Source organism: Megachile rotundata, chromosome 9 (assembly GCF_050947335.1).
Source record: "Megachile rotundata isolate GNS110a chromosome 9, iyMegRotu1, whole genome shotgun sequence".
NCBI classification, from domain to species: domain Eukaryota; kingdom Metazoa; phylum Arthropoda; class Insecta; order Hymenoptera; family Megachilidae; genus Megachile; species Megachile rotundata.
In genome coordinates, this window is record NC_134991.1 from 18,097,795 (window position 1) to 18,113,902 (window position 16,108).

Consider the following 16,108-nt stretch of genomic DNA (forward strand, 5'->3'; position numbering starts at 1 on the left):
AGAATAAATAAGTTTGATGCTTTAGTCGATGCACACCGCTTCCTGGTTGGCGAGGGTTAATTCCGAGTATTTGTCGCGAGGGAGGGATACCGCTCGCACCGTGTGATTAATATCCCAAGTTCAGCGGCGCGGAGCGGCATGGCAGCGCACGTGCATGTGCCATTTGTCGACTTCACGACACTCGAAAGGTTACGATTCGAGAGACGACTAAAGATCTTGACATTTATTCGAACGGTACGATCCGGAATACGTATTCGATTTTAGCATTCATTTTATATTGTCTCGACCTACCGTGATCGGAACGCGCTGCTAGACGACTATCCGATACGAATCGTTCTGATCGATTACCCGCGAGATACGAATGGGAGCATACGACGCGTACGAGAACAAGTAGTAATAACCGTGAAAAGCCAGACCGCGCATCTCCTCGTACCTACTCGCGAACGCAAAGTCCCGAACGTTTTATAGACCGATGATAAATTCTTATTCGACCCGCCAAGGATCGAGGTAAATGCACGGTGACGCGATGCGATAAGGCATCGAGATTCCTCGAGGTAAGCACGATTTAACCAGAAATCTGATCGTTTTCCGCGTAGGTAAGCGTAACGATCGCCAACGCGATCTTTATCCAGCGCTTCGGCCAACCGCGAAAACCATCCTGGCCAGACTTCTTAACAACTTATTTCCCGAGGCGCACCCCTAATAAATTCGCTCGCGATCGTTCCTCACTCGAAATGGTCTTTTGCGCCCACTGGTCTAACATTATTTCGAGCTGTTGCCATATACGGAATAACGTCATTCGCGAAACAGTAAAATTCTATCGGGTTGCTGCGCGCCATGTGGGCGTTACGTGTAACAGCTTCATTGTTTCACCGAACAATAACTGTAACGCGTTCTCCCTCTTTATCTCTGACAATGAACGTTTTACACGTCACGCGGAATAAGGGGAAAAAATACTTACTATCTTAGACGCTTTTCAATCACAATTACAAAAACTGTTAACAAAACATAACATATTTTATTACGCAGTGTATATCAGGGTTAAACATTATCCGTACTAAAAATATCCTATCATTTCTTAGGAGCCCCATACGCATCTGGCATTCTCTCTATCGTGTACCTGTGCTGAGCAACGTACATAATAGGCACTCCGGGTATCTTTCGTATCCGCCTCTTCAAGTCTTTGTCGTTTGTCGCAACGATGTAACATTTATGCTAAAACATTCGAATCTTTCTTATCTCGTAATCGAACAAAATATCGCTTTAATAACAACACTTACTTGAGTCACTCTGTTAACGATGCAGTCGTCCGCGTAAGTGCCTTTATGTATACAATTTAATCTTTCGAATCTAGGATCCTTTATAATCTTCAGCGCTATTTTATACTTTTGTCCTAGCTTTTCCAATTCGCCTAAAACGCAATCTGTTATGTACGGTATGCATTTAGCGTAAAGACATTCCATCATATTTTCTATAATATCTAGTTTGTTTTTAATCGAAAAATTAACAAAGTTTGTATCCACCAGAATATGATAGGGAGGACCTAATTGCGTGTTGTATTGGAAAAACAATGCCGACGATTGTTGAGGCCTATAATGATACGTTACGATATATATACGTATACTTTCCACTTTCTAATCAGCTATCCAAGGATTACTCTACTTACGCTTCTTTTATTTTCAATTCCGTGGGATCTTCTTTTTTCGCTTTCGCCGGTGCACGTAATTCCTCTTTTCTGCAAATTGCCAAGCAACGCTTTACCATACGTTCTCCATGTTTTCAACAAGTACGGTTAGTCGATAAATACCGATTCGAGTTATTGATCCTTTCTGTGTTAAGATCTTATGTCGTACGATCGAACAATGGACAGGAAATTTCGAAAATACTATTATTTCGAATAAATATTTACGATACAAACTACCAAATACTTTACTACTTTCTTATTTCCGAAGGCGCTGAAATAGCAAAAACAAAAGGAGCCACTTACATTCTCGAATCCCTTAAACTTATCATTTTCTTCATTTGTGCAAACCTCTGCATAACAACTTTTCTTGTTTTCTTAGTTTTTCCCTGCGAAACATAAATCGGTAAACTCACAGATCGACGGAAAGTAACTCGAACTAGATTACTATGTTACAAAAGAAGCAGAATATTTTTGATTATGCGACTGATTACTTGCCATATTTATTTGTTCTTTAACACTCTGTTATCGTTCAAATAAATTTGCAGTTTTATAACTTGTCACTGCCTAATTCGTTCAAAACAATACACACCATGTGGGAACGATAGGAAATATTCTGCTCGAGATGGCGCTAACCATCCAAATAGCTGCTAGATGGCTAGATGACGCTGGCTGTACCGTTTCTCATGAGCGCGCTCGAAAATATCAATTCCAAAACGCTTTCAACTTTTTTAAATCAATCACTCTGCGATAAACTATTGTCTTTTATATCTTCTTTATATGTTAGCTTGCCGCGGTACTTGCGTTAATCTTCTTTCTCGAATGCAAAGTGCGCAATGAAATAGAATCATGCACTCGAGTGTGTGGTAAAAATTGGTACGCACGATAGAATTCTCCACCAAGGAGAGACACGTGATACTCGACATCTGGTGGTCGATGGTCCGAACCCGAGGCGTCGTTGTGATACTACACTCTTTTCCCCTCTCGAGTACTTTACACTTTCCTATAGTGCGTAAAAGGTTCGTTCTTTTCTAACCTAAAAAGGTTTGCATCAATCGTTGCGCTTTATTTATGATCGAATATCGGACAACTCCGAGACAATGTTAAGAAAAACCAACAAGTCCTCGTGGGGAGGTCGAGGAGGAAGATCAGGAAACTCGAACGATAAACACTATTTTGGTATATTTTTTACAGTTAATCGCATATTTCTTATGCCCTACTTTAATCGCGTCTTCAAATCGTTCGCTCTCAGCAGGTCACGATGATCGTGTTCCAAGGAACGACGGAGGCTCGTATATCGGAAACAGACCTAGAGTGTCGTTTAAAACTCAAGCAAGACCGACGAGAGATATACCAAGAAGTTTGGCATTAGCGTGTTTGGACGAAGATGTACAAATGGCGACAAGTTCTAACAACAATAATAGACAAGTTATCATCAGAGGAAGAGATAGAGGTATGCAACGTGGAAGAAATAGTCCTTTGCCTCATAGGAGGTTTAGAGGAGGACTTGCTGCCGGTATGAGAAGACTTCCTCTTGGTGAACCTAATTGGTATAAGATTACCGTAAGTGCATAGGATCGTACGTGCTATCGTCGTTTAACGCGCGTAAATTACGAACGACTTTGATTACAGATACCTTACGGACACAAATACGATAAAGATTACGTAGTGAATAATCTCCTTAGTTATATCGCGCCGGAAACATTCGTTCCAATAATGGTAAGTATCAGCGATATTAGTCGTGTAACACGATCGGAAAGACGGTATAAGGGAAACCCTTGCGCTAAACTTTCTTTGCAGTATAAAGTAGCCGGAAACGAAGCTAGTTTCTACGTCGACGATAACAAAACCGCGACTGCTCTACTTAGTTCTGATCGGAAAATTACAACCACGGATGGATTCAAACTCCAAGTAAAAGTTATAAAATCAGGTTTTCCACATTGCGAGATAGACGAAAAACTGAAAGAAAGATTGAAGCAAGCAATGGCTAAACGATACGTGCACGAAACAAACGCGTTAGATCTATCGAGTTTTCACAGAGATCCCGGTTAGTAAACTTGTAAATATAGACGGTAATCATTTAATAAATACGTTACATTTTATAAAACTTTCTTTATAGATCTCGTTACCGATTACTTCTGCGCATTATTCCGCCCTATTATGCTGAAAGTAGTGCTGGATCTTGTATCGGAATATATACCAAATTTGGAGGCGCTAAATTTGGATGGAAATAAATTACAGATAATTGAAAAGTTGAACATTTTAACGAAAAAGTTTTCAAAGTTAAAGATATTGTACATCGGGGACAACAAGGTTATATTCAATTTAATTGAAAATAAAACGATACGTATAGCGAATATTTCGATAAGGAAATTAATATAGAATTAATGTTCCACAGATAAAAGAAATGAATCAAATAGATACCATCAAAGATTTAAAACTGGAAGAGCTGAAACTAGCAGGAAATCCAGTTTGCAACAAGTATAAGTCTCGTCAGAATGACTACATTAGGTAATGTATTATTTCAATAAATCTTCCGATTCTCGGTGAAAGAATTTTCGAAACGGATTTCCAAATGTTTATTACTGTTCAAGCGACTAATATTTGTTGTATTTAGACAAAATATAGGTTTCCATTTGATCAAAATCCAAGCTTTATGGGTAGACATTCTAAAATTACCAGAACTTTCTTGCTTTAATTGATAAAGGGAGGTCAAATTCGAAAGTTCTGTATGATTTCTCTATATCATCTTTTATAATACTCTTTAATAATAAGGCAAATGTTTCTGTTATTACGACTAACCTGGAGCTTCCGGGCTTCTGGCTTTTCTTTCCTGACCATAGCGACGTGCGGAAACGATTCCCTAAACTACTACGGCTGGTAAGTAATTATCCATCGTTTCTCTACCGTTAATCGTCGTTTACGACAATCGTAACATGTACCGTAACATTTGAAAAGGATGGAATGGAACTTCCAAAGCCGATCTTATTCGATGTAGTGGACGAAGGAAATAAAATGCCACCGTCGCAAAGAATGTTCGTCGGTAACGCGAAAGCACAAGAAATTGCTAGTCAATTTTTACAGCAATACTTTGTTATATTCGATAGCGAGAATCGTCAGCCACTATTGGACGCGTATGACGAACACGCGTGCTTCAGTATGACCGTATCTTATACTCACAACTCTAACAACAAGTGAGTTATTATTATTAACTATGAAGAGTCGATCGCTCGTAACGGCTGTTTCTCTAATCGATAGATTGTTACAGATTGAACGGATACCTATTGGAAAACAGAAATTTGTACAGAACGAACGATACAAATAAGAGACACAAGTTATTGAAACAGGGCCGTTTACCCGTGGTTTCATTTATCTCTGAAATGCCTCAAACGAGTCACTATCTAAACACATTCACGATGGATATTAGTCTTGTCACTGTAAGATGATAATTTTTTCGTAAACTCGACTCGAGTCCCGTATCGAGTTTCTATAACCCGTTTAATGATCACGTTACCACGTACTTTTAGGAGGGAATGATGTTGATCACGGTCACAGGACTATTCAAAGAACTCGATAAGAAAGAGCAATCGATTCGTTACTTCAATCGCACGTTTATTATAGTACCAGAAGGGACTGGTTACTGTATTCGAAACGAGCAATTACATATCAACACTCCGACGGATGCACAATTGAAACATTTAAACAGTCAAACGGAAGTACAAATACCAGGACCTGTGTCGCACGGTGCTTCATCGAGCAGTGGTATCGCGAAACCGATGCCTTCGCAGCAGTTACCCGAAAACGTGAAACAACAAATGACAATGACGCTTAGCCAGCAAACGAACATGAATCTAGAATGGAGTTTGAAATGCTTGGAAGAGGTAATGTGGAATTACGACAATGCGCTGTCGGCGTTTCAAGAGTTCTTCAAACGAGGACAGATACCGTCTGAAGCGTTTAATAAATAAAACAGGTTATGTTAGACCTACGGGTTAGGGGAAAAGTAAGATTCAAAACAATTTCAATTTATATCACTATTTTTCTTCTCGTTGCATGTGTCATTTGTAACACGTAGTATTTACGTCATAATCTGAACAAGAACAAGTTTCTGGGTTCTTTGTATTTCTCTCACGACTATGTTCTTTCTTTCTCTAGTCGCTCAAGTGATCTTTAACGCGTATTAACACGTTGACTGCCACGCCAAAACCGTTGAAACTTTCGTTCGATACTTTAGATAATACTTTCTTTTATTTTTACTAGATTTTATCTATTCTTTTTACGACGTTCCGATTTCCTACGGAAATTTAACCATTACCCATGCGAATACGTATAGTCAGCGTGTTCGTTATATCTTGTACGTTTCTTTCTTTCGTTGTTGCGTTATCACCCAAAACTATCGAATAACATAGTGTATCGAACAAAAAGAAGATTGTTCGAAATTAGGAAAAACGACTAATCTTTTTTCACAGGGTAATTCCTTCGACGACAAGCTTCTTTTTGCATCGAATACATAATATACTCATAATCGGTCATAATATACGAATAGATTCGCGTAAAGAATATAATCCTTGCATACCATTTTCTGCAAAATCTTCTATTCAGATTATGATGTATCTAAGAAATGAGATTAGAATTTAAGATTATCTTCTAGGTTTAATTAATTTCAAGAGTAAATAATATTGGCACGATCCAATTAGTTATTGCTTCATTTTTTATGTATCAATACTGTCGTGCTTGTTGCCTTATTGTCGATACACGACATTAGATCATACGTATTCTAATTTTCTATTATTATTATTATTATTATTATTAATTTTCATACGTTTCAGTACTTTCCTCCGATAGTACGAAAAAGAAAAGAAAAAAATGTACGACAATTTAATATTTGAAACACGAATGGTACTTAGCTGCCGGTTAAATTCTATTTCATAAATACGCGTACAATGATGTTTATTTTACACGATCTTGATAATTTATACGTAACACTTTGATTTTGCTTTAAAATGTATAACAAGATGGTGTCCTGATATCTTATATCATTGAACGATCGTTAAAACAGAATGATCGTTGTCCTCTGCCAGCGTAAATTATAATTTTGTTATCTGTAGTAAAATAAGCGTCATTATGCACTTCATACAGTCTAGTTTATATTAAACTTCGTAAGGCTGGGAAAACGAAACATGCATGATCTTGGAAAGGTCATGTTCGACCTCACTTTAATTAGCTGGTTGATCGTAAATTATAAAAAAATATGCTGCATACTTTTTGAATGTTAAGAAAAAAAAAGTAAATAGTATAAATACTATAAATTTTTTAAATATTAGATTAAGATTTAAACTAGTGTAAAAACGTAAGCGACATTGCAAAGGGACAATGAACGTTTAACCAAAAAAAAGAAAAGAAGAATTTCGAAACGAATCAACCAGCTTCTTTTATATACTATTACGATAATCAAATGTGTTGACTTTCCGTAACGAAGATTATCATCATCTGCATACGCGAATGCACCGTTATTTCTGATTGTTTTTATATAGTTTCGATTAATATTATGCGAATCCAAAGATTAGATGCAGTATGTGAACATAAATTATTTGTCGGTGTACACGAATAACGCGCGTTTAACAAAACGATTACCTCGGACCTTGCGTGCCACAAAAAAAAAAAAAGAAGATTAATCGCCACAACATGGAAACTGTTTTCGAATTTCTTTGATTTTGAAGACAGTCAACTCGCCGTAGTTGAATTAAACTACTTGCGAGGATAATAAGAGTGGTGGAAGAGGGCAGTTGCCTCGAGTAAATTTGGGACCCCAACAGCAAGTGAACATTCACGTAGAAGACAAACTTTCAAAGTTTGATCTTGTCCCAGGTCGTAGCCTGTCGATGTACGACAATTAAGCTATGACCAACGATATATTTGCAAAGTGCGCATTATAACGTTAAACCTGAACCTCGAACTGAAGAAATTTAACTCGAGCATACCAATTGCTTCTGCGGATTGATAAGCCCGTAAGAATTTGTTTGTGGTTCTCGTGTCAGTAAGACAGAAGCCATGACCGCATCGCTTCGCTCTCTTGTCTCTTATAACGAGACACATTAAATAATAACGATGAACAGGATCGACTAACATACGTAAGAAGAAAGACAAGGAAACGAAACAAGATCTACGATTTTGACGAACGTTACGATTCAACTCGATGATTTTAATGATCGTTGGTTTTTTTTTGCCGCGAAAGTATGAATACAATCCATACCAACAGAATAATTTTATGTTCACATTCTGTGCTGATTCAATTATGCTAATGATAATATACTAATTAGGACAAAGTTATTTGTTAACGATACTGTTAAATTTCCTTTAAAGCTAACTCGTCGTGTTCATGTAGAACAAACATTGATATCCCAACGCATTCGCTCTGACACATTGTACAAAAAGCCAGGAATGTAACGCGAGAAAAATCAATTATTCGCGATCTTTACTCGCAACATTGAATCAATTTATGGAACACTGCTCTTCGGTTCTTAGATACGTATGCCGTCAAACGTGCAAATGTTTCGCGTGTTCTCGTTTTTATTAAATGAAATGTAAATAGTTGCGTTAACGGTGTACATGTTAAGATATAGGTTTTTTGCATTATGCCTTCCGTCAAGTTCAAGTGCATACGAACTGTAAATACACGTGTAATTAAATAAAACCGAACATTTGTATACATAATTGGGCGTTGAATTTCATGTAAATAGAAAGTAGAATATTTATTAAATATAATTCGTTTTTTCTTTTTTTTTTTTCTTTTTTTCTTACATTAAGTATACCGTTATGTGTCTAATACTTTGTTAAGTACTTTTGGCCATAAAACATTACGCGTCATCAGTCTCGATCACAGACGTTGTTTCTTTCTCTGTTACCTGCGAACGATATGTTAATTAAATACAATATTAAATCGTATGCAGTGTCATTAAATAATTACCTCGTTATTTTTCAGATTTGTTAGATCTTGTTTTCCTTTGCGTTTGAAAAAACCCAACTATTCGGTACATATCAATGTAATAAATACAGTATTTTACTTGTTATTCGACGATTATTAAACAGAAAAGTACTTACCAAGCTTAAAATTACAATGAAAATAAGTAAGAAAAACAATCCTATTGCAACGGAGACAAGAATAATCCATAACTTCAACTCTTGCACTTTTGGAGCATTGTAAAACATTGTTGTTACTTCCGTCGCGGAACTGTAAAACGATTTGAAGATTTATTAAAAAGTAAATATATTTAATTTCTCAGACAAGTATTTAAAAATTTATTTACCGAGTTCCATTCGCGTCTCGCCTTACAGCGGGTTTTATTATTTTCGCTCTGGCTTGAGTGGCAAACTTTAAAACGACTCTAGCGTTCTTAAAGTAATCTTAATACATAATAAAAAATTTTCATCAATGAATTATAATATAATACTTATGCACATAATTATGTAAGTCAGCTACCTTTAAGTTCTTGAATATTCAACGAAAGTTTAATCACTATCTTTCCGATATCTTGCGATGTTTTTAATGCATTTAAATCGCACAGGATGGTCGTACAGTTCACCTCAGGAGTCGAGCAATTCATATAAACAATATCACTTGTCGAACTTTCGTTCGAAGCTTGCAACGCTTTTACGTTACCCGCGTCATGAAACGCCGTAATTGATTCGTTCAGATCTCGTTTGTATAATTCGTGAAGTTCAATTTGTTGTACTTTGTTAGTGGACTGGGGTATATCAAATTGATCCGAAGACGGTTCTCCTTGTATCTCGATCAGTTCAGTGTTCAATAAAATATTTCCCGAGGAACACTCGAAACGTTCTCCCGATACGTATAACTAGAAACATAACTTCCCAAAAGTTTATATTTACCAGAATAAATTAACAATTATTTTACCTGAGGTTTATAGATGTAAACCAAAGTTTCCGAGTCTTGTATAGCTGTTGGCACTTTAACGATAAGCTGTGCATCTTCTATAGCCGAGGCACCAAGTTTGTATACCTGATAAGTATGCTGAAAACTAACGTTCGAAGCAGCATCGTGCGAATTAGTTAAGTAATAAGTTTCTTCGTTTGCTTTTCTACAAAGGATATAATTATGAAAGATAAATAGCTACGACTATTTTGCAAATAAAATAAGTAGTACGAACCCATGAAGTGACAAAGAAACTTCGTTTATTAAATGCAATGTTTTAGTGATATTTTTCATCCCGAAATTTGTACTACGACTATTTATCTTCGCGTAAAAATTTAACTTGTACCCATGTATCGAATCATTGTTCAAGTGCCTCAAGTCCAAGTCTAATTTAACGTTTTTCTAGAATAAAAATGAAAAAAATTAAAAATTCAGAATGCATCGAAAGTCGGGTAACGTTCAAATATCTCATAAGCATGGAATCCCCCCAACAAAGAATACCCTGTTTTTGCCCGACGCTACATCGGTAGTTTCTATACCAATACTGTTTCAATAAATTAGTATAACTACGATACCTCTTCCCCTTTCCAAATAGGATTTCCTGCCTCACAAATTACCAACAAACGTCCTTCGACGGTATCCTCTCGACAAGAAGTTAAAATGCTACGCAATATTACTCCTTTGGGTAAGACGAATTCGATCGTGGTAAGATACGCAGGTTCTCCGTGATTTTTTAAACCGATTTCCAAACTTACGTCGTTCGAACCAACAACCCACGTATCGTTGTCTCTGAAAGAATCTCGTTCGAGTATAATTCAATCACGGAAAATGGTAAAAGGGATTGGTATGATGTTCGAATATTTACTGCACGTCATAAAATTTTGCAACGGCAGATATGTTGGAGTAACAGATCCTGTCTTCTCCGCAATCGATGTTGAAAGAAAGCGAAGCCTGTGCTATTTGCAATTTGTTGTTTCTTCTTTCCACAGGACAATATTTACAGAATGCTGTCGCATTGTTATAGAGAAAATCGTGTCTCGCAAAGATAGTAATTGGTTCAATGAAATCTCGTACATTCTTCTGTAAAACGTTTCGCGTTAAATCAAAGTGAAATTTTTAACAAAGATCAATCTTTACCAAAATATTAACGTTGGCGGATAAACATTTATCCGCTTTTAAATCGAGAGACCTTAATTCTACAATCGTGTTCTTTGTTCGCTGGTATCGTTCGTCAATTGTAACTGTAACCTTAAATTCTGTGAACAGAAGTGAACAGGTGCAATAGTAACCGTAGAAATTAGTTATTCTTATAGAAATATGTAACTTACCCTGAGAAGTTGGCACTTTGTAGCCGATATAATTCGGACATATACTGATAAAAAATTGCTTAGCATCCCTTGGCAAGATGTTAGGTGAAGTTTTAATGACAAGTTCCGTTTTTACCACCGGTTTACCACGAAGCAGGACAGCATGTCCGGATTTGTATGCTCCTACTGCGATATCTAAATAACTGAATACGATAATGAACGATAAATTAATCGATTAATCATTGATGTATTAGTGGAAAAGAAACTGCACCGACCCATTTCCATCGATATCGACGGGTTTCGATAACGAGAACCCAAACCGCTCTATACTCTCGCCAAATTGTGCGAACTTTGCGGCAGCAATTCGTTGCGAAGCCTGTAAATTTTTATCTTTCAAATCTGAACCGCCATTGTATACATAAATGACTCCACGTCCTTCCCAAGGTGCACCCACAATTATATCTGCCATAGCGTAACAAAAGTATATTAAATACTTCTATATATAAATATATTTATGATAAATACGTTAAAATTACCATCAAATCCATCTGCGTCCAAGTCACTGCAAGTTATTGCATATCCGAAATGTCCTCCTTCTATAGTTCCTTCCAAGACTGCAGCTGTTTCAAATTGACCCTCCTATCGATAATTAGAAAAAGGCGTAATGAACGTATATTTTTTATGCAACGCACAAGCATATTTCACTTTTATTTACCTTGGACGTACCAAAGTACACATATACTTTCCCATTATCCTCTCCCCAATACGGTGCCCCGATTAGAAGATCATCTAAACTATCATTATTTAAATCGCCTACTGCCAAACTAGCTCCAAAAAATTCACCAATTGTCGTGCCCTGGAATCTCGCTACGATCATTCCATTCGCTGGATTAATTATTCCTACCTAGAAACAGCTACAATAAAATCTTTGTAAATCGATGCGTAATGACAGGTATAATTACTCGCCTGGCCTACGTAATGCCAACCTGGAGCACCGCTAACGTATAATAACTGATCTCTTCGAAAAAAGTAGCCAGATTCGACGCTGTAGCCTATAGAATATTATCGAATGATAGTTTGCTACATATAAATGTTAAACATATTACCGATGCAATAAACATACCAAATTGAGATAGTTCATCGCTCAAAGGCAATTCTATGGTCATTCTCCTATTTAAATGTAACACGTCTACAGTACCATAGTTTTCGTGTTTAGGTTCTCCCACTATACGACTTATACGAGTGACGTACCTTTCCTTTTCTTTATTCTATCATAGATTATACTTTAAATCGCTTCGCCGATACCAAAATAGACACATAATGTTTTCAAATATAGCGTACATACGTACCTTCATCGAGGCGTAATGAACGGTAAAACCATGCAATGGATTGTACCAAAATTTTGACTTGAAATCTTGCAAATTAAAATTAAATAAAAATCAATTGGTTGTATTATGCTTATTAATTTTTCCAAATACGTACCGTGAAACTGAAGATCCTTGTCTTCGATTGTCAATGAATTCGAAGAAACTATTCCGCTGTAACACATTCCCTGCATTGTATCGAGATTAACATCGGCAGAAGGATTAAAAATTGTCACGATGGTCCGTGGTGCGCATACCTAAAATTAAATCTAATATTCAAACTAACATCGAGTCAGACAGGGGAAGAGAAAATAACGAGTAACATTCCACCTACTGTTAGTATTTTATTCGATTTGTCTATAGACATTGCGCTTCCGAACCAACCACGTTGCTTTTTTATCAACATATCCATACCAAGTTGTGTTATGTGTTCTTCTTCGTTCTCAATTATTTGTGGTCTAATTTCTTGGCACTTTGCATTTTCGATTTCACAACGATACACGATTCCTGGTTCAATCGTATAGAAGGACGTAGAATAGTTTCCTTTCGGTGCTCCAACAAACAACCTTCCACAATCGCATTAGACATGATTAAATATTATCTGAGAAAACAGTTTTATTAAACCTTATCAAACACAAGAGGCAATATACCGTACCAAGATGTACCATTGTCATGGTATAAGTACACTGTATAGCCAAAGTAACTATCACGATTGTCAAACGTATTTTTCGGATTATAAAAAGCCGCAAAATCCACATCTATATTGTATCCGCACACTATTTTAACGAACAAAAGGAACGTTAATTTAACGATCATCTTGCAAAATTCTATTACCAATTCGAACGCGGCATGGCTCGCGAAGAAAAACTATTAATAATACTGCGGATTTTTCCACATCCACAGGAAGACGAACGATAAGATATTTCCTGAATGATGTGTCACCATAGTATTAGCAGATCCTATCTAATGAATTATTCATTTCATTGGATTCGTTGTCGCGTAATGAACGTAGAAGTTTTATTATTCACTCTTCGTATATTCAAAAAACTGATTTTACAAGTTTACAACTGTATCCCGAAAGAATTGCGATCAGTTCGTAAATTATCTTCGAGTTCTTTTAAGTACCGAGGTAGATTATCACGTGGATCCATATCCGGTAATTCTGGACACTAAAATGTTCTCTGATTTAACAACTTTTCATATTTTAATACACAACGTTTATGAATGATATTTAATAATTACATACATTGGCTTCATTTCGTAATTGCAAAAGTTTCGGTAGATCATCGTACATTCTCTTCAGCCTATCTTCTAAAGGAGGATGAATACTGAACAACGAAACATCGAATAATGCATCTTTGAAGATCAAATCTTTGTACTTTTTCAGAATTTCCAAGAATACAAACACTTCTCTCAAATCAATGCAGCTCTAAAAACATAAAGAACATTCTCATTGTCAAGGTACAAGAATTCGATATACGTACGTATATTACATACTCTTGCACACAATTCAAATCCTATTTTGTCAGCTTCTATTTCTCTGCGTCGTTTGTACCAGCAAAAGATACTGAGAGAGAGTACAGAGGCAAGTACAGAGTGTACAAACGCAATCCAGAATGAATAGAATGCAAAACTTAGAAACACGATTATATCGAGCATAACGATTCTTAAAAATTTAAAAGATAACACTTCTGTCTGAAAACAAATTACAATATGTTTTTTGTACCAGTTATATATATTATTTAACTTACAATCACAATATCATAAGTTGATTACGAAACTTACCGTATGTAGGAGCATTTGATGCGCCATTTCATGAGCTAGAATAAACGTTAACTGATCATCGTTTTTAACGAATTTGAAGATGTCGCTAAAAGCAATAATTGTAGCATCCTTAAACATTTAAGTTAATATGTCAACCTAATTATGTTATAATTTTGATTAGATTGCAAAGAGATTAATGTACATACAGGTAAAACCATAACAGTAGGATTCGGCGTTATATCGAACATACGTTTGACTATAGTAATACGCCAGTTACTATGTTTAAATAGATTTTCGTTAGATCTTCCCAGGTTTCTCATTACATCGAGGATCCTCGAGTACATGGGATCATCGAATGGTACCACGTTATCTCTAGAATGCACTATTAACTATACAAATTTATGATTATGGCAAGTATTTTGTTACACCATCGAACAAAATATATACCTTAGCAAACACTTGGGCATTTCGAGCTTGTTCTTCTTCGTTAAATAGCACAAGACGCGGACGATTTACTACTGGATCCCTTTTAACAAACGTCGAACAGTAAGCGATCATGACGAAAGACATTACAGCCAAAGTACCTAAAATATGAACATCGAGTTATTCTTGAATCAGTTTAAAGACCAATGGATCATAGATAATCTACCATGAATTTTAAATCGTTTATTCTTGTACCACTTTAAATATTCTTCACGTTTCATCGGAGTCTGTTTCAACCACCAATGTCTTAAGTAACATCCAGAGGCAAAGGATGCAATACTCAAAATCACAGATGTAGGAGAATGCATTCTTTGAGTGGTATGAAAATTTGATACTCGCGGTTTCAAGCAATACCATTGTCTTCGAGGTTGTTTACATCGGAAAAGGGAACTTACGGAAAAAATGCTGTTTGAAAATTTGTTCGCAACATAGATTTGAGTTGTACTAGTTACTAGTTTACAACATGTAAGATACATTATTCATAGAAACACGATACGTTTGCTGCTTATTAAATAATTCTTCCGTTGACGAAAAGCTGTGCGAATTATTTATTTATTTTGCGCCGTACTCTTCTCATATACTCCTAACACGAATTCGAAGTTATTCCGCAACTTTCTTTGCATAGGTTAATACAGATACATAGATTAGTACTCGGCGCCTACACGTAGATTATCTTGAATGGAATATAGCGTTAAAGGTAGGCCGATCACATAGACTACGTTTCCATCGAGGGTTCAAATCGGGTCAGAGTCGGGTTAGAGTCGGGTTGGGGTGAACGCTTTTACGGTGGAAACACCAAAGGTTTAGTTGAACTCTACCCTACAAAATTTTAGGGTAGCGTTCAATTGGGTTCGGTGGAAACGACAGGAGTCGAGTTCGTGTTGCCAACATAACAAATCCAAATTGCATTGTGTATCACGTGTTGTATTAATCGGTGTAGAAGAGGTTATTATTCCTTTTTGTCGGTGATCTTGTAATCTGAGAAATAATTTTTGTATGTTATTTTGATATTGTAAAATTAATATTGCTCTCCTTTACATGTCAGAATATGGTAGTTGACTTTGTGCAGTTGGTAATGTTCAACCCTGCCGCAACTCCAACCCGCTAATCAAACCCGACTCTAACCCGACTCTGACCCGATTTGAACCCTCGATGGAAACGTAGTCATTTTTGGTCGTTAACAAAAAAGTAATTAGATGAAAAAGGAAGATAATAATTATAATATAATACAATACAGTACATATACAAATGTTGTTACTCATATGTACGAATTAACAAGTAATAATAATACCATGTTTAAGAATAAATATATATATATATATATATATGCTTATGGATGTATACATAAAGGAGTATACTACTGAATGTCGAATGTTTTTTATAATGGTATGTACGTATATGTATGTGATGCATCAGCTGATATGTGTCAAAAAAGACCGCCTTGCTTTTGTCGCGTAGTTATGGACAGTCGATATTTTTAGATACTCTTTTCAGAATATCGACGTACATATTTTACAGGTATTCATAGAAAAGAATTCACCGCATTATGATTAAAATGACTAAAATAATATTTTAA

The 16,108-nt window shown here is 36.2% G+C and overlaps 3 protein-coding genes across 5 annotated transcripts; 1 reads left to right on the forward strand and 2 right to left on the reverse strand.

Moving 5' to 3' along the window:
• Window positions 1-996: 996 nt before the first annotated feature.
• On the reverse strand, window positions 997-2,520 carry Bka (FCF1 rRNA-processing protein Bka). 2 transcript variants are annotated; one of them, XM_012296397.2, is made up of 5 exons: window positions 2,274-2,520; window positions 1,988-2,070; window positions 1,667-1,735; window positions 1,281-1,590; window positions 997-1,215 (listed from the first exon to the last, which is right to left on the reverse strand). In XM_012296397.2, the coding sequence occupies exons 1-5, from the start codon at window positions 2,274-2,276 to the stop codon at window positions 1,072-1,074; spliced, it is 609 nt and encodes a 202-aa protein (XP_012151787.1). In that variant the 5' UTR covers window positions 2,277-2,520; the 3' UTR covers window positions 997-1,071. The 2 variants fall into 2 exon arrangements, with proteins under 2 accessions (XP_012151787.1, XP_012151786.1); XM_012296396.2 differs by having other exon boundaries at window positions 2,180-2,345.
• A 118-nt stretch (window positions 2,521-2,638) lies between these two features.
• Window positions 2,639-8,626, forward strand: LOC100880921 (nuclear RNA export factor 1). 2 transcript variants are annotated; one of them, XM_012296395.2, is made up of 10 exons: window positions 2,639-2,860; window positions 2,934-3,244; window positions 3,314-3,400; window positions 3,482-3,728; window positions 3,801-3,994; window positions 4,080-4,192; window positions 4,525-4,561; window positions 4,640-4,875; window positions 4,950-5,118; window positions 5,209-8,626. In XM_012296395.2, the coding sequence occupies exons 1-10, from the start codon at window positions 2,782-2,784 to the stop codon at window positions 5,647-5,649; spliced, it is 1,914 nt and encodes a 637-aa protein (XP_012151785.1). In that variant the 5' UTR covers window positions 2,639-2,781; the 3' UTR covers window positions 5,650-8,626. The 2 variants fall into 2 exon arrangements, with proteins under 2 accessions (XP_012151785.1, XP_003707929.1); XM_003707881.3 differs by having other exon boundaries at window positions 2,937-3,244.
• LOC100881182 (integrin alpha-9) lies at window positions 2,936-15,361 on the reverse strand. Its single transcript, XM_076535520.1, has 26 exons — window positions 14,699-15,361; window positions 14,497-14,633; window positions 14,256-14,438; window positions 14,071-14,178; window positions 13,783-13,980; window positions 13,532-13,714; window positions 13,354-13,454; window positions 12,620-12,851; window positions 12,404-12,542; window positions 12,271-12,335; window positions 12,045-12,189; window positions 11,888-11,973; window positions 11,637-11,825; window positions 11,458-11,560; window positions 11,197-11,383; window positions 10,943-11,124; window positions 10,752-10,870; window positions 10,480-10,694; window positions 10,190-10,403; window positions 9,850-10,016; window positions 9,597-9,780; window positions 9,162-9,537; window positions 8,989-9,085; window positions 8,783-8,912; window positions 8,649-8,705; window positions 2,936-8,586 (listed from the first exon to the last, which is right to left on the reverse strand). The coding sequence occupies exons 1-26, from the start codon at window positions 15,006-15,008 to the stop codon at window positions 8,539-8,541; spliced, it is 4,155 nt and encodes a 1,384-aa protein (XP_076391635.1). The 5' UTR covers window positions 15,009-15,361; the 3' UTR covers window positions 2,936-8,538.
• Window positions 15,362-16,108: the final 747 nt, after the last annotated feature.

Bases quoted from the DNA above. Each gene is read 5' to 3' on its own strand.
- Bka (XM_012296397.2), bottom strand. The intron at 1,736-1,987 runs GTAAGTGGCTCC...GGCAATTTGCAG, and splicing joins AGTTTAAGGGATTCGAGAAT to AAAAGAGGAATTACGTGCAC. The intron at 1,216-1,280 runs GTAAGTGTTGTT...CGAATGTTTTAG, and splicing joins TCGTTAACAGAGTGACTCAA to CATAAATGTTACATCGTTGC.
- LOC100880921 (XM_012296395.2), top strand. From the start codon at position 2,782: ATGTTAAGAAAAACCAACAAGTCCTCGTGGGGAGGTCGAGGAGGAAGA. The intron at 3,995-4,079 runs GTTATATTCAAT...AATGTTCCACAG, and splicing joins TGTACATCGGGGACAACAAG to ATAAAAGAAATGAATCAAAT. The intron at 4,193-4,524 runs GTAATGTATTAT...TCCTGACCATAG, and splicing joins CGTCAGAATGACTACATTAG to CGACGTGCGGAAACGATTCC.
- LOC100881182 (XM_076535520.1), bottom strand. From the start codon at position 15,008: ATGTATCTTACATGTTGTAAACTAGTAACTAGTACAACTCAAATCTAT. The intron at 13,715-13,782 runs GTATGTAATATA...TTATGTTTTTAG, and splicing joins GATTTGAATTGTGTGCAAGA to AGCTGCATTGATTTGAGAGA. The intron at 9,781-9,849 runs GTTCGTACTACT...TATCCTTTGTAG, and splicing joins GTTTCTTTGTCACTTCATGG to AAAAGCAAACGAAGAAACTT.